This window comes from Amblyomma americanum, chromosome 8 (genome assembly GCF_052857255.1).
Source record: "Amblyomma americanum isolate KBUSLIRL-KWMA chromosome 8, ASM5285725v1, whole genome shotgun sequence".
NCBI classification, from domain to species: Eukaryota; Metazoa; Arthropoda; class Arachnida; order Ixodida; family Ixodidae; genus Amblyomma; species Amblyomma americanum.
This window is the reverse complement of record NC_135504.1, coordinates 27097590-27123039: the sequence shown is the minus strand read 5'-3', so window position 1 is coordinate 27123039 and position 25450 is coordinate 27097590. Positions and strand designations below refer to the sequence as shown.

Sequence of the window (25450 nt, the reverse complement as noted above, 5' to 3'; positions counted from 1 at the left end):
GACGTAAGGCAGCTCAAGCTCATAACACCACAGATAATGGTAGCAGCAGGCACGACATCACGCATTTGCACACTATGTTGGTACAGTAGAACCCCACTGTGCATGAGGCCACTTGAGCGGTAGTTGTGCTCGTGATGCGGTCTATATAGCAGGAACGTGGATTATAGACAAAGCATGAAGGACAGAAGGCCAACTACTGCACTTTATACTCCTCACTATGACTGAAAAACAACTCGCCCAACTAACCATAATTTCCAGTACGAATTCACCGGATGGTGCATACTTAATGTGTACAATGCCAAAGAAATTCCTTACATCGGAACCAAGAGCTATGCCGCGTGCCTTGTAACATTATCAGGGCTGCTAATGTGTAGGCCGTGGAGACACATTAATAGCAATACAGCGCAGCGCACGACGAGCATGCTTCCAGCTGCTGACATGCCCAGACAGAAAGCACTCTCTGCCCCCAATGCTACGCAAGGTCACAGAGCCTTCCTGTCAGTGACGTCCTCATTGAAAAGGCATTGAAATTCAAGACAAAATTTGGCATTCATTACGTTGGCATCACCGAAGTACAGCAACCATAACCCTTCCACTGCTGCCACTTCTTCCACTGGTGCATCAGTGAGAATGCCAACAGCTTTCTTTCTGTCTCCGTCCCAAGGTTGTCGCAAAGCAGTGCCAATTATTTCAGCTAATGCTTGCGAAGGGGCTCTGAAACACCGTCAGAGAGCACATCAACTTGCTCTATCACTGCATTGTGTTTTCATGAACGCCCCAGCCAAATAATACACTTCAACACGCAGTATAGAACAGGCAATCGTGCGCGAAAGTTGGCGAACCCTTTGCAGTGACTTTTTCATGCTTGTATCCTCCTCTGTTGCACTGCTCCTGCATATACCAGTTCAGAGACGGCTATTGGTTAGATTCTTTCAGACGTGAGGCAGCTACAATGGCCGCGGCCAATGAGTGGCATAACTCCAGCGAGTAAGGAAACTCCGCTCCCGGAGGTGAGGGGCAGAGAAGCGCCGACATTTCGGCGTACAAAAGCGACTAAAGGAGAGAAAAACACACGAAGACGCTGAAGTTCAAATTTTGACCACAGATAACTCAATTTCTACAAAGTGCACCAAAAAATGCTGGTTGGAAGATATTCGTGATGTGGCGTCCTTTAACATCGCAGGCATACCGCAACTTTATCAGAGCCCCTTGTAGAGCCAGTTTATGTTCTGCCCTTTGTTCGGGGTGCATCCTGTTAGGAGTTGCAGTTGACAAAGATTCTGATAAAATGTCATAGAATCAGTCATGCACACTTCAAGGTCTCACTGATTGCAAACATGACTAAAGATGAGCAGCAGCTGAACAATTTTTACAATACTTATCGAAGCGAAACGCATGACTTTGAGTACTGCAGAATGCCCTCCTAGCTCGTGACAACCTTCAGCTGCTCAACAGAGCACCACAATATATAACTGACAAACACGCTTCCACCATATCAAAAGATCATGAACATGACATGTATGTCCCCGACTTCCCGAACATGCCCATTCGTATTCGCTGATTGGAAAAGGAGATGCCACCCTCTAACTTTTGGTGTAAGTGTCCGGGGGCTTGCCTATGGTTGGTGTATGGATGACAACAGTCTGCTGAGCTCTGCAGCAGTAGGAGTGGTTTAAGAGTAGAAAGGAAGAGAAATGACCATGAATGCCACAACTGTTGAACCGAATGGAGGGAACCTGAACTATCCCACAGCCGAAAAAGTAGAAGATTAGATCACACAAAGAATTGAGAGTAAGGGGTACCAGGTAAGGAGTAACTCGGAAGTAGCTAAAGGTTGGCACCCTTTAATCTAACAGGGAAAGCAGCAGCCTTTCGGCCTGCAATGCAATGACTCGGTATGCACGAATGAAAGTGTCTGGGTTTAATCTACATGATGACCACATCTGCTGAAGCTGCAGCAGCCGACAAGTCACACAGAAGAAATTAAATACAGTAGAAAGCTTCAGCAACTACGTTCCAGCAAACGTGTTCGGCATAGATGAATAAGCTCTCTCCTACAAGTTATTGCCAACCATAACCCCAAGCATCAACCAGCTGCCATATGTACCAGCACGCCAAAGGCCAAACTCTGTTGTATATATTACAGTACAATGAGACAGGTAGCGACATGTGCTTGAAAGTGATTGGAAAATCTGTTAAAGCAAGATGCTTAAACAGTGGCCGCCTATCAACTGACCCCATCTGCTGTTCCGAAACAAAGGTGTGTGTGGATGACAAGCCATTTAAGGACTACGTCTAGCTCAGAGACAATGAATTTGCTGTGATTATAAGAAAAGTTGTCACACCTGTCAGTGATGCACCAGCACATTTGGAGCTGGAGAACCATTCCACCATCACGACAGCCTTCTTGCCTCCAACCACGACACCACTAGCACAGCCATTGGACAAAGAGATCATATGAGCAGGCAAGCAGATATACACGTGATCCACTTGAAAAACAATACAAGTTTTATTCCATCGACCAGCCGAGTGCAACCGCCTGCTCGAATACTCCAGGTAGCACATCTGAAAGGTAATGGTGAGAAACTGCTTCAGACATGCACAGTCCACTCCAGTAACACCATTAACTGTCCTCTTTGCATGCTTTGCGATACACAGCAAAAATAACACACATCCAGTGCGGTCTGACAATGACACTGTTAAGGCAGCCCATGCTTTCCACCCAAAAGCGCAACCTAAGAGAGAAGTTCACTCCTGGTTTAACTATCTTTCAGACTTCACTCATAGCTGCAACACCGGCTCAGCAGAAAACAAAATTTCTACAACCCTACATAAATATATGCTTGCATGTTTGCCTTCTTTTGTTGAATATATTGGGCAATAGTGCTTATCAAGTAGGTGGATATATTTAAGGTCTTACTGGTTTTGTAAAGCCATGAGGAATTGCGTTAAACGACAACACATGGCAAGAAGACAGGATGACCACTCATCCTTTCTTACCGTGTGTCATTGTTAAGCGCAATTATTCAAGGCTTTAAGAAAACATCATTTGCATGAAAGGCATGCAGCGACCTTAAATTAGAAAGCACGAAAGCATCTGAGGGTGAAGAGACTTAGCCCGTCTCATTCAGAAACGCCAACTACAAACCATCTAGGAGAGATGAGGGAACTGCAGATTGGCCCTTTGAAAAATTCTTAAAAGAAATTTTTGCGAAGAGGAAAATGGTCTAGTGCTTCTGATTTGCAGAATTTTTTCCATAAAGCTGCACGAAAAACAATACTGATGGCCAAAACTCAGTTTTCCCAATTTCTCACATGGTTTAATGCCACACAGGAAGGAAAAAAGTAAAGGTTGGTAAAGATAAAAGAACTGGGCCGTCTCGTCTCACTCAAGGTAGGCAGGTGACAGCGAAAACTGCACCACACGGCATCCTTTCCCCACCTGCTTGGCGGCCAGATCCCAAGTGGCTGACATTCGTAGCATTGTTTCTATCACAGGGAAAGAACCACCTCAGGGTGATCATGCAGAAACTGCAGGCACGGCTCTAAGCACAAGACCACGATACAAGGTAATAAACAAGCAGCAGGTTTTCAGGCAGTGTTCACCGGTCACAAAACAGTCCAAGAAAGTAGAGTTCTGGCTTCACGAGCAGGTCAAATGAAAACAGGATTTTCTAGATACCTTTGTGCCAATGACGTGTGCAGCATATAACACAGAAGTCAATCACTACAATTCAAATGCTCAAATCTGCAAGGTTCAGGTATGGACATCATAAGACAGCATGAAAAGCAACACATCCCAGCTAAGCTCTGACTACTACACTTCCCCATTGCACACTCCTATGCTTAAAGAAATGTCACTAACTCCCAGTGAACTTGTCCGGTTGAAGACGGGTACCCCCCATCCAGTTTTCATCCTTCGTAAAATTTCCATGTTCAGTCTTTTGTGGGTTTGTTCACATTCATTCGGCAGAAAAGTGCAACTCTCAACACGGACAATGACGTCAAGTGCTTCAAGGACACTCATGATTGTTAGCTGCAAGTGAGTAAGTGGGCCAACATCAGATACCCACACTCAAAAGTGTACTTTATGTCAACTCAGCATGGCTGTGGAAACAGTCCATAGCGAAATCTGCACAGCTGCGATGCTAACATGTCTCAGAGCTGCACACAGGCTATGAAACATGCCATAGAGGCAGGCTCTGGATTAATAAAAATACATGCAACAAACAACCAAAAAAAAGGGCTTGTGCATAATTATTGGACTGCTTCCATGCACCCTGGTACACACCACGCAAAATACTATGTATGGTGTGTTATAGGCAGTAGCCCCATGCAGTGGCTAGGCCGTCTGCATGGCTTGGCTTGGCTGCGCGGCTGTGCGCCCGCGTGAGGTTCGCGGCGGCTGGCACGCGTCTCATGCTCGTGCTCATGCCGGCATTCGCTGGGCTGGAATAAAGTTTTCCGGTTGGCGTCTCATTGCTCTCGTTTTTCCTCAATCCAACATGGAGGACTCCGGTTAAAGCCACCTCTTTAAAACCGAATTCTCAAATAAGCTACAAAGTTTGAAGAGATCGGTTTGCCGCACTTACTTCTGCAACAAATGCAGTCACTATATCAGTTAATAAATAAGCGCAAGGTAGCCGACATAAGGAAGTTTTAATATGGAGAGAACCGAGCATGCTCTAAAAAATTGAGGTAGCCTAAAAGCAGTGAAGAGGAAACTAGGCATAGGTAAGAACCAGATGTATGCATTTAAGAGACAAGGAGGGCAATGTCATTAGCAATATGGATAAGATAGTTAAAGTAGTCGAAGAGTTCTATACAAATCTATACAGTAGCCAATGTAATCAGAACGTTAATGATAGAAACAGTAGCGCACAGCAATGCGTCATCCCGTCAGTCAAGGAGGAGGAAGTAAAGAAAGCCTTAGGAGCAATGCAAAGGGGGAAAGCAGCTGGTGAGGATCAGGTAGCTAGCCACTCTGTATACTCAATGCCTTATGACCTCGACCGTACCAGAAGCTTGGAAGAACGCAAACAATCTTAATCCATTAGAAAGGAGACGCCAAGGACTTGAAAAATTACAGGCCGATCAGCTTACTATCCGTTGCCTACAAGGTATTTACTAAGGTAGTCGCTAATAGAGCCAGGGCAACCTTAGACTTTTAATCAACCAAATGATCAGGAAGGCTTTTGTAAAGGATATTCCACAACAGATCATGTTCACACTATCAATCAGGTGATAGAGAAATGCGCAGAATACAACCAACCCCTATATATAGCCTTCATTGATTATGAGAAAGCATCTGACTCGGTGGAAACCACAGCAGTCATAAGGCATTGCGGAATCGGGGCACAGAAGAGCCTTATGTCAAAATACTGGAAGATATATATAGAAACTGCGCAGCTACCATAGTCCTCCATAAAGTCAGCAATAAAATTCCAATAAGGAAGGACGTCAGGCAAGGAGACACGATCTCGCCAATGCTATTCATCGCCTGTTTACAGGAAGTATTCCAAGGCCTGAATTAGGACAGTTGGGTATCAGAGCCACTTTGACCAACAAGCGTCTCACATCTCAAGGAAAGAAGCTGGTTGCACTACAAAAGAGGCAATAGAAACAACCAGATAAAGAACATTTCCTCCCGTCAGCTGACCCCACATGAATCCTCGATCCTCGCAAAAGGGCTTGGGTTCAACATGTCATCGGTTCCCGCCCTTCCAAAACTTGTCGCGGCTGTCGAGGACGCTATCCAGCACCTGGAGCCGCAGATTAGAGAAGTCCGCCTGAAAGCGATTGGTGTCATCGCCAAGGTACCCTCCAAACTTCCCAGTAACCTGTCGCCACTGGAACGAAAGGCAGTACGGGGCCTTCGAGACGACGCCACCATCGTCGTGCTCCTGGCAGACAAGGGCAACTCAACGGTGGTGATGATGGACCGCCGCAACTACGAGGAAAAAGCATCGGCCCTGCTGAGCAGTGGGACATATGACAAGATTCCCAAGGATCCGACTTCGACCACTCAAACAACGCTCAACAGAATTCTAGCAGACATATTCAAGTGGCACCCTGACTTCAAAAGGCTTTACCTCCACCTCATCTCCAGAAATGGCTCTGCCCCAAGCTTTTACGGGCTACCTAAAATTCACAAACCTGACATCCCGCTGCGGCCAATTGTGGACTTCACTCTATCTTCTCTCCGACGTCTTTCCAACTACCTTCACAAGGTACTAGCTTTGCTCTCTGGCAGAACACCCACGCATGTACAGCATTCGGGACACTTCATGCAACTTGTCTCGGACCTGAAGATTGAAGAAGACGGAAGCCTGGTCTCGTTTGACGTGGTGTTGTTATTCACCAGAGTTCCATTTCCCCTGGCTGTGGCCGTTGCTCACCGCTCACTCCAAAACGACCAAACCCTGCACGAGAGAACACCACTCAGCGTCAACGAGGTATGCCGCCTTCTTGATTTCTGTCTTTGCAGTACTTATTTCACCTATAAAGGAGAATTTTTCAAGCAGCCAACTGGAACTGCCATGGGGGCGTTGATATCAGTCACAATGGCTAATTTAATTATGGAAGACTTCGAAAGTCGGGCGCTTACCACCTTCAATCCCGAGCCAAAGTTGTTCCTTCGATATGTAGATGACTGCTTTTGTGTGGTGAAAACGTCAGAAATAGAAAACCTCCTAATCCATCTAAATTCAACTGAACCGGCCATACAATTTACAGTTGAACGTGAGCAGCAGGGCAGTCTGCCTTTTCTTGAAGTTCTAGTCACAAGGCACGACAATGGCTTGCGATTCTCGGTATACAGAAAACCAACCCACACAGGACGGTACCTCCATTACAATACGAATCATCCCACACCCCACAAGGCATCTGTCATTACATCTTTATTGAAGAGAGCCGACACCATATGTTCTTCACATGAAGAAAAAAGTCTCCGATCTCCAAAAAAATGGGCACCCCAGTTCATTCATCTAACGCGTCAGCCAAAAACAAAAAAGAAAAAACAAAAACAGCTCTATTCCTTCCCCTAGCACACACCAGAACCGGAAACGTGTTTGCATACCCTACGTGAAAGGCGTGAGCGAGACGCTGGTTCGAATTCTCGGTAAAGAAGGGGTGCTAACAACGCACAAACCGGCATCGCCATCGGACGCCTTCTCACCAGCCCAAAAAACCGTCACCCAAAAGAAAGGGCCCGAGGGGTTTTATACAAGATTCCCTGCTCAGTCTGCCCGGCCTCGTACGTGGGGGAAACAAAGAACTTCACCGAAAGACTGAGGCAACACAAAGCGGACGTCCGACAAATGAACCGTCAGCGCAGCGCGGTTGCCAAACACTGCGAGGAATGTGACCACCGAATTGACTTTGACGGCGATATTGTACTGGAAACCGAACCTGACCAGCGCAGGAGGCTTCTGCTGGAGTCGTGGCACATACAACAGACACGAAGGACTGTTAATCGCTCCCTGGGGACACTTCCTTCATCTTACATCCATGGTATGCAGCCATTGACCCGGAGGCATTCAACACGAGAGCTTAAAAAGCCAAGCTGCGCCTCGCCTTAGTCACACCGTGAAAGGGGCCCAGCCGGTCCCGAAACGTAGTTTTTTTTCAAAAATTAACGTGGTTGGCGTCAGTCATCTTTCTACTAAATTCATTTTCCCAACCAGACAGACTTCTGTCAAATGTCTTCTTTTGAGTCTAAATAATCTGCGATTCGCTGATGACATTGCCTTGCCGAGTCGCTCAGGAGATGAACTGCAAATCATGATCAGTAAGTTAGAGCAGAACGGTGGGTCTGAAAATTAACATGCAGAGAACCAAAGTGCTGTTCAACAGTCCAGCAAGTGAACAGCAGTTCACAATTGGCACCGAGGTGCTCAAAGTGGTAAAGGAATACGTTTACTTAGGGCAGGTAATGACAGCTGATCCGGATCATGAGAGGGAAATAACCCGAACGATAAGAATGGGGTGGAGCTCATATGGCAGGTTCTCTCAGATCATGAATAGCAGGTCACCAATATCCCTCAAGAGAGAAGTTTAGTTCAGTTTATGGGGGTTTAATGTGCCGAAGCGACTCTGGCTATGAGGGACGTCGTAATGAAGGGCTCCAGAAATTTTGACCAACCGGAGTTCTTTAACGTGCACTGACATCACACAGTACACGGGCCTCTAGAATTTAGCCTCCATAGAAATTCGACCACTGTGGCCGGGATCGAACCCACGTCTTTCGGGTCAGTAGCCGAGCGACATAACCACCGAGCCACCACGGCGGCTCTCAAGAGAAAGGTGCAGGACAGCTGAATCTTACCGGTACTCACCTAAGGGGCAGAAAAAGAACTGAGCTTAAGTTAAGGACAACACAGCGAGCCATGGAAAGAAAAATGATAGGTGTAACATTAAGAGACCGGAAACGGGCAGAGTGGGTGAGGGAACAAACGCGTGTTAATGACATCATAGTGGAAATCAAGAGGAAGAAATGGGCTTGGGCAGGGCATATAATGCGAAGGAAAGATAACCGCTGTACCTTAAGGGTAACTGAGTGGATTCCAAGAGCAAGTAAGCGTAGCAGGGGGCGGCAGAAGGTTAGGTGGGCGGATGAGGTTAAGAAGTTTGCAGGCATAGGTTGGGCGCAGCTGGCAAAGGACAGGGCTAAATAGAGAGACATAGGAGAGGCCTTTGCCCTGCAGTTGGTATAGTCAGTATGATGATGATGATGATGATGATATCAGCTGTCAAAATATAAAAACTTTGCAACATAATACACTGCATGACAAATTCCCCACACAAATTTCCGTTAATTTTTCGGGCAAAAAGTGCATTCATTATACCGAGTAAATATGGCAATTTCGCACAGACACAGTGCAAAAAAATTATCCAGAAAATATCTGTTTCACACCGACCATCAGCTCAAGCACACCGCAGAGGAAAAAACACTGTGCGAGGGACAAGGCGACACACCAGAGATCTTCAACGTAAAAGGTGGTTAGCACAACTGAACATGTCTGCACACACAGTTAAGTTCCTCCAGCCCAATTCTGACTGGGAAAGCACAGCACCACATTTTTTTTTTTAGCAGTATAATAGTTAAGCAAGGGACGCACACACCACAAGTCAGAAGGTGAGTATTTTAGTGGCATGCAACATTTTAGACAACTGGAAACTCAACAATCGATCAAATCCTGAGTCCTTTTGCGAACAACAGATAACAGCCGTTTTGCAAGCTATTACATGACAAAAAGCACACTATAGACATTTACATTACATTTTAACCTTCTCACGCTCCCTTTGTGTGGTCTTGCAATTCAAATCGGTGTCCTTCGCAGATCAAGCCTGCACACTACAAAAGTTTTAGCGGAAATTTGCACAACAGAAAATGAATCAAAAAGGAACTGTAACAAACGTGATCCAGAAACATGCCAAGGGTTACACATGGAGTGGTGTGGATTGAGCCAAGATTACTACAAAGAAAAGAAAATGCATTAGTCACAGATTTCTCTGCCATGATGCAGTTAAAAGAAATGCCACGCAAACAAAGTGTTGCACTACAAAGACAAGTGACCTCGAGTGACATTCATGGTTCATTCAGACAAAAACCGTCTCAAAGCTCATAAATCCTCCCAGACTGACACACTCCGGACAAAATTTGAGACAAACACGCAGTCCCACAATGCACCTGCCCGGGCCATATAGGCTGTTTGCCTGTGCGTACCCTGAGAAAACTAGGACAGTGACGGCTCAGAAAAAAATAACTAGAGGAGAAATTTCACGGGGAAAAGTTCTAGACATCCCCTTGCCAATTACCGACGTCCAGGAACAGCTCGTCCACATCCCGAAGGGACTCGTGCGACCCATCTGATTGGGGACTCCAGCTGCGGTCCGAGTCACTCTCAATCTCTTCCAGGAGCTGCGCTGTCCGGGTGCCAAACAAGAGGCCCGGGTACGCACTGGGACTGTTGCTGTTGTGGTTCAGGAACCGAGTTCGCACGGCCGTTGATGACCGGTGTGTCATCTGGGCCGATGCAGCCAGGGTCTCGGCACAGCGAAGCCGCGAGCCCAGGTCGCCAAGATTGTTCTGCAAGCCTTCGACCGTGCTGCCCAGGCGACGAAGCGTGTCATGAAGGCTCTTCAGGGCCTGAGTGGCACCCTCTGCCTTCTGCTTCCAATCGTCCCGCTCGGAGCTGGCCTCTGGAATTATACCAGTCCCGTGACAATCAGCTTTATAGATCACTTCCTGCTGCGATAGTGCAGAGGTATAGTGGAAGAAGAGGGGTACAACAGGACTGTGGTTCGAATACTGGTCCCGGTACTGCTGCAATTTTCCATCAGAATTTTTTTTAAAAAATGGAAAAGGCTTTGTGGGAACTGAATTAACCAAGCCTATAGTGTAACCTGATTATGGCAACCAGAGCTGACAATGTACCCTCTCACCAGAACATAATTTGGCCACCACAGTGTAGTACTTGGCCAACACCTCTTATATGAACACACCAATTAATGCCAGCCACTATTGTAAAGTGAACCTGGGTTGGTATTCTATGGGCACCACCTCTCTTTAGATGTCTGCTTCAGTCCGTGCTGAATGGCTTGTGCTTTTGGGGCTCGAGCCAGTCAGGGCCAACCGAAATCAACATGCCTAAAAAGGCAACAACCGCAGAATACCACCCCTGGCAAAGTTTTAACGCTTTTATTAACACAGTGCTGTTTGAGGAACTAGCGTGCATTACGTGGGATGCCATAGTGCCTAGAGAGCTTAGGAGGACAGACTGAGCGCATAGTGCAGAGTTAAAGGGCTGGCACAAGCTATGCTATTGTGGTTTAGCAGACAGACAAGAACTAGGTGTGCAATTCTTGATGAATAAGGATATAGCGGGCAACATAAAAGAATTCTATTGCATTAACAAAAGAGTGGCAGGCATATCGTGATTAAGATTAAAGGTTGACATAGCTTTTAGGCAAAGAAGTTTTATTTGTTGACAGATCTGCACAAAACTAACATGATCACCCTTACAGAACTTCATGGTTATAATCAGAATAATATTGACAGAAGGATGGGTGCATAGGAATTGAACATCACCCAGTAACAAAATAAGTAAAGAAAGCCTTACAAGCAACGCAAAAGGGGAAAGCAGCTGGTGAGAATCAAGTAACTGCAGATCTGTTGAAGGACAGAGGGGAAATTGTGCTAGACAGACTGGCCATCCTGTACATGCAATGCCTCATGACCTCGAGCATATCAATATCTTGGAAGAACACTAACACAGGGTGTCTAGCATAGCAAGCTACTTTTTTCAAATTCCCAAACTATTTTCATGTTTTCCCAGACGCAACACTGAAAATGGCGCGAAAAACGGGGCAAGATAGAGAGAAGCAACACACACAGCACCGAACTTACAATTGAGTGTATTTCATGCGAGAGCGCAATAAATACAGCAGGTAGACATAAAAACTAAAAGAACACCGTGATATAATATTGATACTATTGCAGGTCAATGTCTAAAAAGGCTATCTCTTTTCTCGATAAGCGAAGAGACGGCACGCTCAAGCACTTGTCACCTCTCGTGTGCATGACGAAAGCTTCGTACAGGTCTCATTTTTGTTGGTTTGCGTGCGTGCTCAACACTTTGCCTTTGTTGAACTGGGGAGTGCATTTGCATGTTGTCACATGCTTGGCGAGTGTGATCCGTCTGCCTGCTCTGACATCATTAGCGTGCTCTCTTAATCTGTCATTTAAGCATCAGCCAGTCTGGCCAACATAAGTGACACCGCATGACAGAGGGATTTCATAGATCACCTGGCTTTGGCAGTCAACATATTGCGTCACGTGCTTAGTGCTGCAGGATTCTTGCTTTTTCTCTGCCCCGTTTACTTCCTGCACAACCTGCGCAATTTGTTGGGTGCCGAAAACACTACACGCACATCGCCTCATCCCGCAATCTTTTTCAGCCGATGGCTGATGCCATGGACATAAGGGATGGCCGCTGTCTTGACCGAACTTCGCTCAGGCTGTTTAGAGTCGGCTGGTCTACGCAGTTCATTCAAAAGATAGTGGGCAATGCTGTTGATGATGGCCTTCAGATAACCAGCAGCACTCAGTCTTTGAGCTTGCGCCTCTACACTTTCGAAAATGCGGTGGTGACAGGACCTGTTGAGGGCATTCCTTAAAGCACCCACAGCTATTCTACGCTTCACCACTTTGGAGTGCGCCGAAGAATAGGGTAGAAAGCCCTTCTGTGAATGTGGAGCGTACTTCCAACAGAGGTGCCTGTCAACCAAAATGAGCCTTGTATTGAGGAACTGCAGTTGGTTCTCTTCAGGAACTTCTTTGGTGACTTCATCGAGTCGTGGGGCTGGACGTATAGTACATACCTAGAGCCTATTAAAAAGTTACAAAAGAGAGCACTTAGAATAATTTCATTTTCTAGTTACACTGCACACAGTAAGGCACTATTTACTAAACTACGCGTCTTACCACTCAATTTACTTCGTGAGAAAAGAACTGCTGAATGTGTTTATAAAATAGTAACAAACAACCTTCCGTTTGATATATCAATCTTTAACATCCCGCCACTTTCAACACGGAGCCGCACGTACGGCAATTTTAATTTGCCAGTGAAAAGAAATGTATATGGAGAGCGCCTCCTAGAGTTCACGGGCGCAAAAATTTGGAATAATCTACCACATGACCTAAAGACTGCCTACAACTTTTCCATTGGAATAAAAAATTATTACCTTATAAAGAATGACACACTTTGAATTCATACTTTCATTCTTTTTTTTTTTTTCTAGTCGTCTGATATTATTTGCATGTAGCAGAAACCTGATACCTTGATTTATTTATAGATTTATAAATTTGCGTCTATTCTAAAAGTGTTTTGTGATTAAAAAGTGTGCACTGAAATCATTTTATCCTCCTCTCGTGTGTTGTACCCTTGTGATGTTTTGTAAATAGTTAACAACTATTTTCCTCTAGCTTTTTGTGATGCCTTAATTTTTGTGTAAGTTCTATGCGTTTTGTTTGATCTGTAAGTTTTTAGTTTATATAATCTGTAATATATGTGTTTCTTTTGTTGATACTCTTACAAGTGTTGAGAGTGATGTATAGCCTTTTTTTTTTACTAACTTGCTTACTTTATTTTGGTATATTGTTGCCTGCATGCTTGTATACATTTTCTCTATTGGACCCGTTACTAGCCGTTGGCTATGGGTCCGAGCAGTGTTTGCGTACAATTGTAAAGCAACAAAGATCAATAAATCAAAATCAAAAATAAAAAAAAAAAGTCACCCAAGATGCTTGTAAACAGGGTATGAAGGTCCTCAACTTCCTTTGAGAAGCCGCCGCTTGAATGCCTGAAGATTATCAAGTAGTCAACAAACTGAAAAACCCGCTCGACATTTCCGTCATGAAGGGCCTCGTTCAATCTTCTGTCAGCTCGTGCAAGCAAAAGGTCACTTCGTTGAGTTTGAGGGAGAGCTGTGCGTCCAGAGAAAAGGGGTCTGCATAGGATCCTGTATTGCGCCCTTGCTAAGTGACCTTTTGCTTGCACGAGCTGAAAGATGATTGAACGAGGCCCTTCATGACGAAAATGTCGAGCGGGTTTTTTGGTTCGTTGACGACTACTTGATAATCTTCAGGCATTCAAGCCGCGGCTTCTCAAAGGAAGTTGAGGACCTTCATACCCTGTTTACAAGCATCTTGGGTGACTTTGAAGTCACCAAAGAAGTTCCTGAGGAGAACCAACTGCAGTTCCTCGATACAAGGCTCATTTTGGAAGACAGGCACCTCTGTTGGAAGTACGCTCCACGTTTGCAGAAGGGCTTTCTACCCTATTCTTCAGCGCACTCCAAAGTGGTGAAGCCTAGAATAGCTGTGAGTGCTTTAAGGAATGCCCTCAACAGGTCCTGTCACCACCGCATTTTCGAAAGTGTAGAGGCGCAAGTTCAAAGACTGAGTGCTGCTGGTTATCTGAAGGCCATCATCAACAGCATTGCCCACTATCTTTTGAATGAACTGCATAGACCAGCCGACTCTAAAGCAGTAACCGCATGAGGCGAAAATTCGCGGCGACACGCCGCGCGATGGCATCGCGCGATGGGCTGAGGGCCGCCGAAGCACTGTCGCTCATCGCGTCGCCCAGGTTCTGGGTTTGCAAGAAATTTCGCCCATCGCCCGGAAGTGCCGTGCGAGACTAGCCAATGACGGTAGGCCTTGCGGGTGCGTAACTTCCGATCCGTCTTGCGCGCGAAAGTCGATTTTTTTTCTTCAGTGGGCTTTCCGCGCGGAGCAACAGCCGACGCATCCCTCACCATGGCAGCTATGCAATAATTTAATGAAATGCTCATTAATGAAGTTCGAAAGTAAAGGGTGTTGTGGGTATGTTCTACACGCACTATAAGTCGCAAGAGCGCAGGAATGTCGCCTGGCGCCTCATCGCAGCGTCCCTCGGGCGCACTTTTCTGCGTAACGTAACTTTGTGTAGACTAAAAATAAAATTATTACCTAAATATATTTTTCAATGTTTTTATTGTGTTTTATCTTGTATGAAGCCTTAAGAGCGTTGTTCTACGCGTTAATTAACACAAAATGACTGAACGCTGAAGCGGCCGCAATCGAGCAACACTGAAAACGCGCCGCTCCGACGCCGAGTCTGTCGCTTCGTGCGGTTTGCGCCAGCGACAGCGATGGGCGACGGCGGCGTCATCGCGCGACGTATCGCGAAGGAGTATCGCCTCATGCGGTTACCGCTTAAACAGCCTGAGCGAAGTTCGGTCAAGACAGCAGCCATCCCTTATGTCCATGGCGTCAGCCATTGGCTGAAAAAGATTGCGGGACAAGGCGATGTGCGTGTAGTGTTTTCGGCACCCAACAAATTGCGCAGGTTGTGCAGGAAAGTAAACGGGGCAGAGAAAAAGCGAGAATCCTGCAGCACTAAGCACGTGACGCAATATGTTGACTGCCAAAGCAAGGTGATCTATGAAATCCCTCTGTCATGCGGTGCCACTTATGTTGGCCAGACTGGCTGATGCTTAAATGACAGATTAAGAGAGCACGCTAATGATGTCAGAGTAGGCAGAGGGATCACACTTGCCAAGCATGTGACAACATGCAAATTGCACTCCCCAGTTCAACAAAAGCAAAGTGTTGCGCGCGTATGCAAGCCAACAAAAACGAGAACTGTACGAAGCTTTCGTCATCCACACGAGAGGCGACAAGTGCTTGAGCGTGCCGTCTCTTCGCTTATCGAGAAAAGAGATGGCCTTTCTAGATATTGACCTGCAATAGTATCAATCTTATATCATGGTGTTCTTTTAGTTTTTATGTGTACCTCCTGTATTTATTGCGCTTTCACATGAAATACACTCAGTTGTAAGTTCGGTGCTGTGTGTGTTGCTTCTCTCTATCTTGTCCCGTTTTTCGCGCCGTTTTCAATCTTGAATCATGAACTAACTGGCCCAACAATCTTCCCTTTTCCCAGACTATTTCAACCAAAATTCCCTCACCACTGAAGCAATGGGAAAACAAAAGTGGCCGATGGTAATGAACACTATACATGATCTATTCAAACGGAAAAAACACTGTTTACTGAAACTGCAAACACTGCAATGAGAACGGGTTTGTTTTTGTTAGAGAGCAGATTTCATCCTGAAAGAAGTCCAGCTTCAAACTATGACTCATAAAGTGATGACTGCTTCCTCCCTGTCAGCCCGTCAATATGGGTGGCAACCCGTTTCCTCATTCTGCTACGCATCTGATGTTTCCACTAAGTGTGTGCAAATGTAAAAATTTTTATTTTGAAAAGCAGAGCACTGGACTGCAAATGAATATTAATCGAATATTCCCAGGCAGTTAAAATACCAAAACAAATAGCTTCAATTACCATACAAACACGATTCCACCAAATGCAGCAATGAAAAGAAATGGGCATTGCACGCAAATAGCTTGCTCCTCCTCCTCATCATTTATCATATCCAAAATGCCTATTGGGCATCACATAATGAGGGAGGCGAAATCATGCAGAATTGATACAATATATCACAAAGCATAAATGTGCTCAGGGAGGAGAGTCATGCCAGTTCAGTTGACTTGAAGCTCACATGACAAAGGAGCTGCTGAATGTCAAGACACGTTGTAAGCTGCCCAACATTTTCTGCGAGTAAAGAGGCTCTTCACAAGCAAGGAGCCTGTAAGAACTCCAAATCGTCAATTCTCTCGTGTTTACCTTCCTCAAGTAACCGCATTTCTTCGTTTCCAATTGTCACTAACTTCAACCATAAATGAATGAATGATCAAACGAGTGAGAAGAACACGTCGACACATGGACAAGCAACACTTGCCATCCAGCTTGCGCTTGAGCTCGTCCAGGCAGTTGTGGCCATCGAGGCGGTCTTGCGTGAGCACCTGCCCGCAGCCTTTCTCGCACGTGACTTGGCGCAGAGGGCACTGCTTGAGGTGGGCGTCGAGCGCCCGGCGCGGGCACCGGTGTTCACACACCTCGTTGGGGCAGCCCACCTCCTGAAACTCGCACATGCTCACGTGGTTGGCGTAACTTTCCGCAGGCACCCGTGCAGAGCAGCCGGTGTTCCGACACTTCACCTGCAATGGTCAACCAAAATGAATGTTAGTGCACGCAGTGAGCTCCTATATAGGTGAGGCAAACTGAAATATTGCCTCGTGCTTTCAATCTTTCACCCTGTATCACCAATTGAACTGAACATTTACTGATCTTTCCGAACTAACTAGCTCACAAAATTACCTTCGATCCTGCTCATGACCGAAGTTTTTGGAGTGAACATGTGGAGTGAACATGTTAACTCTGTATGCACAAGCAACAAAAAAAATTGGCCGTGGTTTAGCTCTGGTTAAACCTCGAGTGACGCGATAGCTACAGCTGGCCGAGTGGAACTTGCTCAGTTGAACTGCAAAGTCAGTCTTTCGCCGCTTCGTTCCGCTGGGCATTCCTTTTTCACCTTCGTCTCACTTGACACGGTGCATGTGCACAGCTGTTACAGCTCGGTTTCCCCGCCGCACCGCGCCGCCGGCAGCAGCAGCTGCTCCGCACCACGTGGCAGTGGCGGCGGCACCACCGTCACGTGCCACCGCCACAGTCATGTGCCACCACCACGCTGAAGGCTCGAAATGCTACCGTAATGTAGCTATCGCTACAAAATATGGGACAGAAGTAGCAAACTTCCAATACTGGGGTGCACGAGGTGAACTAGACTCACTATTGCCATAGACACCAGTAGTCTCATATCTATCTAGGCTTGTAGCTACATACATACTGACACCTATAAACTTCCAATACTGGGGTGCACGGGGTGAACTAGACTCACTATTGCCATAGACACCAGAAGTCTCATATCTATCTAGGCTTGTAGCTACATACATACTGACACCTATATTATCCAGTGAATTTTTTTTCCAAGGTGGCAGCGTACAGTCTGATGCAAGAAATGAAACACCAAGTCGTCCTCGTCACCACGGCCGGATACCACAGTGATTCAGAAACTGCCACTTTCCTGATCAATGAAAAGTCCTCCATTTACAAGGTTAGAAAAGAACTGATGTTCTCTGATAGTGACGAGGCATCCATGGCAAATAGGACAAGGCACAGTCAGCAGCCAGATGTCATCGAAACGCCCTATTTTCTCCAGCAGATGCAAGCCATCACGAGTGATGACACACAGAAGTCAAAGAGGGCCATTGCAAAGGAAACCCAGGTCGCCGAGTCAACTGTCAGGCTTGCGGTGCACAAGGACTTGATTGGTTTTAGCTTGGTTTTTAGGGAGTTTAACGTCTCAAATTAACTCAGGCTTTGAGGGATGCCACAGATGAGGGCTCCGGATACGTTCGACTGCCTGGGGTTCGTTGACATCGCACAGTACACGGGCCTCTAGCATTTCACCTCCATCGAAATGAAACCACCACGTCCAGGATTGAACACGCATCTTCCAAGTCACAGCCGAGCATCATAACCACTGAGCCACCGCGGCTACAAGGACTTGAGGTACCATTCCTATGTCAAAGGGGGAGGGCAATTCATGTCCTCACCTACAAGGACCTGGCACCTGAAGGTAGTGGGTTCTCCGAGCAACTCTGCTTCATATATAGCCTGGACGCAGGGACCATACCATCGCTCACTACTGGACTTCACAAAATCAGCTAACCTTTTTCCATACTTTAATCATTACTGCAGCCTTCATCACACCTTTGCGCATCGATGCACTGAGGCAATAAATCTCATTTAAAAAAAAACTCCGCGGAAGCTTCTGCTTCGGTCTACGTGGTTGATGAACAAGCTGAAGAACCCCGAGTAGTACAGAATGCTCTGGTTTTCGTCAGATGAAATCAACTTTAAACAGGGCCGAAACGCTAGCCAGGCTAATGACACGTGGCTCTGCTCAAATCTGATGATGCGCCTACGGTCATGCACAATAAATTTCTGACACCTGTGATGGTGTTAGCCATCGTTAGCAATGAGGGTGGCCTCATACCGCCACATTTCTTTGAAGAAGGACTCCGCATTAATGCTGCTGTGTAAGTGGAGCTGCTTGACACTGTTGTAAAGACCTGGTTAGAGGTTGCGTCAAAAGGAAACCTAAGTACCTGTTTCTTTATTTATTTATTTACTTATTTATCGCAGTACCCGCAGCACCCATAGGCATTACATCGAGAGGTTCGGCTCCCACCTACACAGCCTGTGTTACCCAGCAGTGGCTGGCCAAGAACTTTCATGTCCATGTCAATCTCAACTTGTGGCCTCCTCCAGATTTAAATCCGTCGGACTATTGTGCATGAGGCATCGTTGAGAGGGTAGCCAACGAACAGCCACATCACACGAAAGACTCACTAAAGGCAACCATAGCTGAATTAATGGTCAATACCACCTGATCGAAGCATACAGCAGTTTTCGAAGCCAAACTGAACCAGTTATTATTGCTAACGGCAGTTTCATTGAGTAGTTTCCTAAACAGTAACAGAAACAGTTCCCAAAATTTAATGGCAATTATATCTATTTCTGCCCAAGATATGGTTTTGTACTTGTAGTTAGCATTGTGTTGTCAAATACTTCGCACAACAGGTATCTGTAAAAAAAAAAAAATATAGTAGATTTATTTAGAATATGATTACTCCATAATTAAAGTTAGCCAATCATGGTAATTTCTGAGTGCCTAAGAACAATAAAACGGCACATAAATACTCAGGCACATACAACAAAATCAATATCAAAAATCAAGTCACCTGCAAATACAGCATTTCAACTAGCAAAATTTTTGCCATTTGGTTTTAGGGCTAGCTTTTGCACTAAGCAGCCATTTTCCAGCAGGCCTTCTGCTGGCTGACACTTTGACCTTGCTCCATTAAATATGTCAGAAAAGGCGGTTCCTGTGATATTGTGAGAAACTGATCAACGCTGACATTTTCCACGTTTCACATTTTTACAGTGAGTAGAGTTCATGATGAGGCACGCATTATAGAATTAGGTTATCCATCAGTATGCTGCCTCTGTGATGAGCATAATTCCGTCATCTTGACAGACCATTAGTTGTCTGTTCCCTGCATTGCAAATCCTACCCAAGTCCATTTCCTAGCCGTGCTCCATCATGCATCAAACTCTGTAGATACGCCACAGACCTGCACATTCGCCACAAAACATGCAGATATCCGAATCAATCTGCAACCATTGCCAACCATGTACCTCACCTCTAGCTCTCGCATCATCTCACTGCAGAAGATCTGGCAGCAAAATGTGGCAAGATACAAAAAGAACAATTTACAACCATTTTATGGAATGGCATACGGAGTTCAACAGCCCAAAGCATACGTAGTAATCTCATGTTTTCTCGTGGTGTTCCAGCTCACTTCTGGCTTCTAACGCTGCTTTACACTACTTCATTCCAAACCACTTCTCTACATCTTAAATTTCATATTTTGAACTAATTGCTTCACTGTTACTACCCTCAACGCATTTATTCTATTCTTTAATTGTAACAATACCTGTTTGTGATTTGTTTTGAGCCAGAAGGAATATTTTACTAATGAGGAGAAGCAAACGCTGCAATACGAATACCTTCACATGAGCCAGTGTTATACCACCCAAGGCAAGTGTGCCTACCTTCAGGTGGCGGACCATGTTCTGAATGAGGGGCAGGGCAGGCATGAAGGCCGCGATAGCCCGCTTCCGGCACACAGGGCAGCTGTTGTTCTTGCGCGCCCACTCCGTGATGCAGCGGCGGCAAAAGACATGCCGGCAGTGGCACTCCACCGGCTCGCACAGCACCGAGTGGCAAATGACACAGATCAGCTCCTCGTCGGGTCTGGGGTCGTAGTCTTCCAGGGTCAGCTCAGGCACTGACGCACCGTGCAAAGCTGGTGGAATGGAAGGCGGGAAGTGTTAACCCTCTGCTCATAAATGCAACAGCATTTAGGCTGCCGTGCCACAAAAATTTCTGGCTTCTCTATCAAGCCCTAAAATTCCAAGGGGTCCCTCAAATGTAGGAAGCAGGTCCCTCTCAGAAAATGGATTAAGGTGAATTTGATGGGTGGATTACCATAATCCCATAAGATAATACAGTGGAAGCTTGATGACTCATGCATACCATATAAGGGCAACGGAACTGGTTGCAAACGGAGTTTTTGCGGGAAAATCGCAAGAACATTAAACACTCATTGTAGACACCGCAGCAGGCGATCTAAATGCTTTCACAGTTTCATTTTTCTGGACTGCGGTTAAGAAGGCCCAAAGGTTTTTGCATAAAAGAGCTCAGCGTAGTACTCCTGTAAGGTTTTCTTACGATTGTTTTTTCTTTCTCTGCTGCGGTTTTGTTTCCTGTACAGCCATATGTGAGCTGCTTCACCATTTCCAGCTTCAATTCATGGGGCAAGTTACCTGGTCTGCTGTTCTCTCGATCCGACTGGTTTATTCGCAAATTATTGCCAGTACACATGCATTACCTCACAATTACTACCACTACTCCGGACAGTGCACACCTGTCATGTGAAAGGCTTGGCGTCATATTTAAACAGAGTACAGCCAAGAGCCACGGCTGTTACCTTATTCCGATGACTGCCAAGCAGACATGTTGCTACCACCACCACAAAAGTTCACTTAAAACAGTTCAGTTCAGAAGCATTCATATGCCTGTTTGCTTGCTAACAAATGAGAATGCATAAGGGAAAGTACACATGCTATCGTATGCCATTTTGGATAGTCAGCACAATCTGGTGGGTTCACACGCTATTTCAAGTTTGTGTCCTTAGCAGCTTGCCTAGAAAATAGGGCCGCTTTTCCACAACAAGAAGGAATGACGGATGTCATTAAGTTGAACGGTCCACCTAGGATAGTACTTTCACTTTTTTTTTTTCTCTGACAAGGTGCAACAGCTTCAAGTAATAAAGGAAATAGTTAATTAGGCATAAATCTCTTGTACAACAGAACAGGGCTTGATTTTTAAGAGCATAAAAGTGTGCGTGAATTCCTGAATTATTTGAGCCATTCACATTGTTTTTGTACAACAGGGGCTTCTAAATGTACTTACACACCAATTTTCAGACTTCTCTTGATAGTAGAACGTAACACGCGTCTAAAAGGGGTACTAGTCCTTTCAGATCGCTATCTGCGGCAATGGATATCTCCAGAAATGCGGCTTTTCCAAAGGGTCTTGGAGCTTTCCTTAAGCATCGACGTCATTCGCAAATGATCGACAGCGCAGGGAGTCACTAATCCAGGCGCATGTGCTCAGGAACGCTCGAAACGCTTAGCCGCACGCAACTCGGCAACGAACGCGGCCGCTCGGTCACGGTTCATGCTGCACAAATTTTAAGCGTACTCGCCCTCATTCTCGCACTTTACGCAACGAGGTTGACGCTAACAGACGCGCGGAAACAGTGCAACGAGGAACTGCGCGAAACAACTTCAGAACGCTGCAGTCCCGAACGCACCGTCTCGATCATTAACACAGAACGCTGCAGTCCCGAACGCACAGTCTCGATCATTAACACAGAACGCTGCAGTCCCGAACGCACCGTCTCGATCATTAACACAGTACCCACTGAGCTTAACACAAAACAAATTCATTTCGGCTGTTCGTATTTGTCTATAATCTTCACGAGTACGACGCCGCGCACTGTTCTTCCCAAAAAAATTGGCATCTTTCTTCGCTCAACTCTGGGGTCTCCCAGTCAACGAGGGCAAGATAAACTGGACTTTTTCGAATGGCACAAAAGGGATCAGTCGGTTTAAAAGAACAGGCAGGCATGCATGTTTTGCCTGTTTTGCACGATCGACGCACAAAAGAGTCGGGCTACTTACATGACGCAGAGGACAACAACCTGCGACGGGCCATTCTTCGAAGCCGAGCAACCGGGAAAGTCCGCCGAAACGAAGGCGTTCAGCTAGGCGGGGAGCGGTGAAGTTCGTCGAACACGGGGGGGGGCAAGGGCCAGACGTCAAAGGTAGACAACCCGCGTGGCCGATTTCGCGCGTACGGACCCCTGTACCACAGCCGACGCCACTGCCGTGGATGACAGAAAACGCTGGCCTGCGTCTCGGGCTAACAACAGCTTCCTTCGGCAAATAAACCCTATCAGTTGCAAGCGTACCTCAGCGTCAACTGGCAAGTGACAACGAGCGTATGTAACTCGCGATCGTAGCAATCAAGCTGAAGTGATGAGTCGTGCGTCCGAGCACCTCTACCTGCCTCGACTCGCACACTCGCCCTGCCTGCTACCCGCCTGTCGGCGCAGCCGTTGCGGCTGTGGCTGTTCGGAAAATCCGAAAGAGAAAGAGAAACGCAGGAAAGAAGCATAGAAAGAGAGCGAGAGGGGTCTGTACAAGAGAAACGGCACAAGTGAGTCCTTCGAAGCAATCAAGCAGGTGCTGCCACCTGACGATAGTTGTTTTTTTTTTCTGGGGGGGGGGGGGGGGTGTATTTTTAATGCTTTTCGCACAGCGCCGGCATGGCTTGCAACATTACAAGGACGAAAACAAACCTGGTCGAAGTGGCACATCATGTGTAGCAAAGGTCTTGTGCAATGTCAGGGCAAGTTTAAAAGTCCTCAAACGCGGTCGAATCCCTCCACTACAGCGCTGCGTCCGTTCTCTTTTCACCCCTTCATTCCTTTCGTCACGGCGCGTTATAGCCTCTGTATTCCAACAAAAGGAAAAGCAGTACTGCACTGATTGTCATTGAAAAGATTTCTGCTTCAGGTGTATTCAAAATGATCAATCAATCAATCGTTTATTCATTAGCACAGGTACAGCCAGAGTCTTGGTGCTGCATGGCGCACTTTGGGAGAAAAAAGATGAGAGAAATACTATGCTAGGCGCTGTAGAAATACAGTGCAACTACAATGTATGCAGACACATTAAAATACAGATAATGGAGAGAAAAACATGATGGAAATTACATAAGACAAATGGTAGCATTAGATCGCAGATCACAATATTAGGGTAAAAAAATTAATAAAAAGGAATGGTAGCAATAAAGAAGGAAAAGACAAGGCAGAGAAGTGACAGACACAAGCATGACACAAACAGTCACAGCTGCAGTGAACAAAAAAATTCAAAGGACAATGGAGCAACAAAATTAGATTACAAGAAACGTCTCTGAAAATAGATCAGTAGGCACAATCATAATAATTCTTGTTGTTCATACAACATACACGCCCTTAGTTGGCACAGACGTGTCTAGTCTTAAAAGATGATTGTGGATGACTTATTCCGCCAGACTGAAACTACACATAAAGCAGCCTTAGAGGTCTGCTTGCCGCTACCATTTGGAGTCACTTAGTGACACTCCACAAATACATACCTTAAATGGAACCCCACCTCTGACGAGTGAAAAAACTTACGAAATTTACAACAGTTTACAAATACGTTGTTTGTTAGGGCATTCTTGGCTTGCTCTGTGCAGCATGTGGAAGGTGACAATCTGTTGCAGAACATTCAGAGGCCGTCTACAGAGCTACACCGTAGACCTCATTTGTTTTTCAGTTACATTTTTCAAACATATTATTAGCTCTGTGTAAAGGAAGAGAGTCTTTCATAGCTCGCATTAAAGAAATATGGCTCTCACACCTGGAAGCCAAGAAAGGCTATAAACTGGCTCTGGTAATAATTCACACTGGCTCTAAACACTGAAGTGACTGCTTGGTGATGCATTTTTTTATTCAACCCCACATCAGCTTCACTGGAATAGTTGCAAAACAGTTACAGTGCACACAGTAGGTATTACAACAATCATGCACCAACAGAAGAAAACAGCAGTCTCATTCACTCATCAGGTCCCCTTACCAAAGGCTGAACACCACTGCACACCCACTTACCACTAAACTCACATGCAATTCATCACTTATAACATTAGTCCGTCAAACCACCATTCTATTTTCACAACTCTGACTTCGCACAGTGTGTTTTGGCATCTGCCTACCCTTTGTAAAACTGTAGCTCTCATATTTCAATGCACTGCAAAATTTAATGTTGCATTCAAAAGTTAAAAAGTTCTGCCGAAGCTCACAGATGATGCATCCAAATGCTAGCTTATGAAAATTGGTCACAGGATATCACCCAGATTTCATACAAAAACATTACTTTCTATATGATTAGAGAAATCAGTAACCGACAATGCCAGTGATTACGAAAAAACTTTGTGCTCTGTTAAAAAATTTGCTGCCAATTTTCAAAAAGACCAACGCATTCAAAACAGTCTGGCTACTCTGCCCTACGAGTGAGACTGCAGGGAGCACAGGTATGGTCCACCATTGTGAGTGCCTGTTAGGTGGTGGCTGAGGTGACAGATTGCTTCTAAAGACGAAATATGCGCCACAGGTCAGAGGTTCATGATGTGTGCAACACAATTACTGGTGCAATGGTATGAGATGTGTCTCATATATTTTAACTAAGGGGGCATTTAACACGTTGCAGATACTGTATGGTCATGACAGGGCTGAATTTTAACATCTTTACAAGTGGCAAGTTGACCCATGTAACGCTTGTTCCCAGAGGCATTGTTAGGAGAGGGAGGAGAGGGGTGTTGTTGCGGACTACACCAAGTGAAGTGTAGGGAGGGGGAGGGGTGGTGGAGAGTACCAAAAAATGAAGGCTGAGAGGAGGTGGTGCGGGGGGCTGACACAACGAGCCACCACACCAGGTACCGCTAGCTCTGGCCCCTCTGCTTGTTAATCTGCCACTTTGCATTTATATAATACCGTTTTTCTTATATCACTGACATAAGTACAAAAAAAATGACCTATTTGTGAGCTTTTCTATTCTGTGCTCTTGCTTTCAACTTTGTGCATGCACTTCACTGTTATTGCAGCTTTATGCAATCTTTATTTACACACAACAGCTGGTCCTAGTGTAGTCACTAACCATGGAACCCTATTTCAAATATCATAGTCTGTATGTAACATGTATTTTTGTTTAAACATGCA

At 45.7% G+C, this 25450-nt stretch overlaps 1 protein-coding gene across 2 annotated transcripts; it reads right to left on the bottom strand.

Annotated features, from left to right (window-relative positions):
- Nucleotides 1-944: 944 nt before the first annotated feature.
- Nucleotides 945-22797, bottom strand: LOC144101195 (RING finger protein 151-like). Of its 2 annotated transcripts, XR_013307954.1 has the most exons (6): nt 22329-22797; nt 20133-20386; nt 16351-16609; nt 9820-10203; nt 6306-6422; nt 945-2565 (listed from the first exon to the last, which is right to left on the bottom strand). XR_013307954.1 is itself a non-coding variant. In XM_077634269.1 (5 exons), the coding sequence occupies exons 1-5, from the start codon at nt 22360-22362 to the stop codon at nt 6358-6360; spliced, it is 996 nt and encodes a 331-aa protein (XP_077490395.1). In that variant the 5' UTR covers nt 22363-22775; the 3' UTR covers nt 4453-6357. The 2 variants fall into 2 exon arrangements, 1 of the variants encoding a protein (XP_077490395.1); XM_077634269.1 differs by lacking the exon at nt 945-2565 and having other exon boundaries at nt 4453-6422; nt 22329-22775.
- Between the last annotated feature and the right edge of the window lie 2653 nt (nt 22798-25450).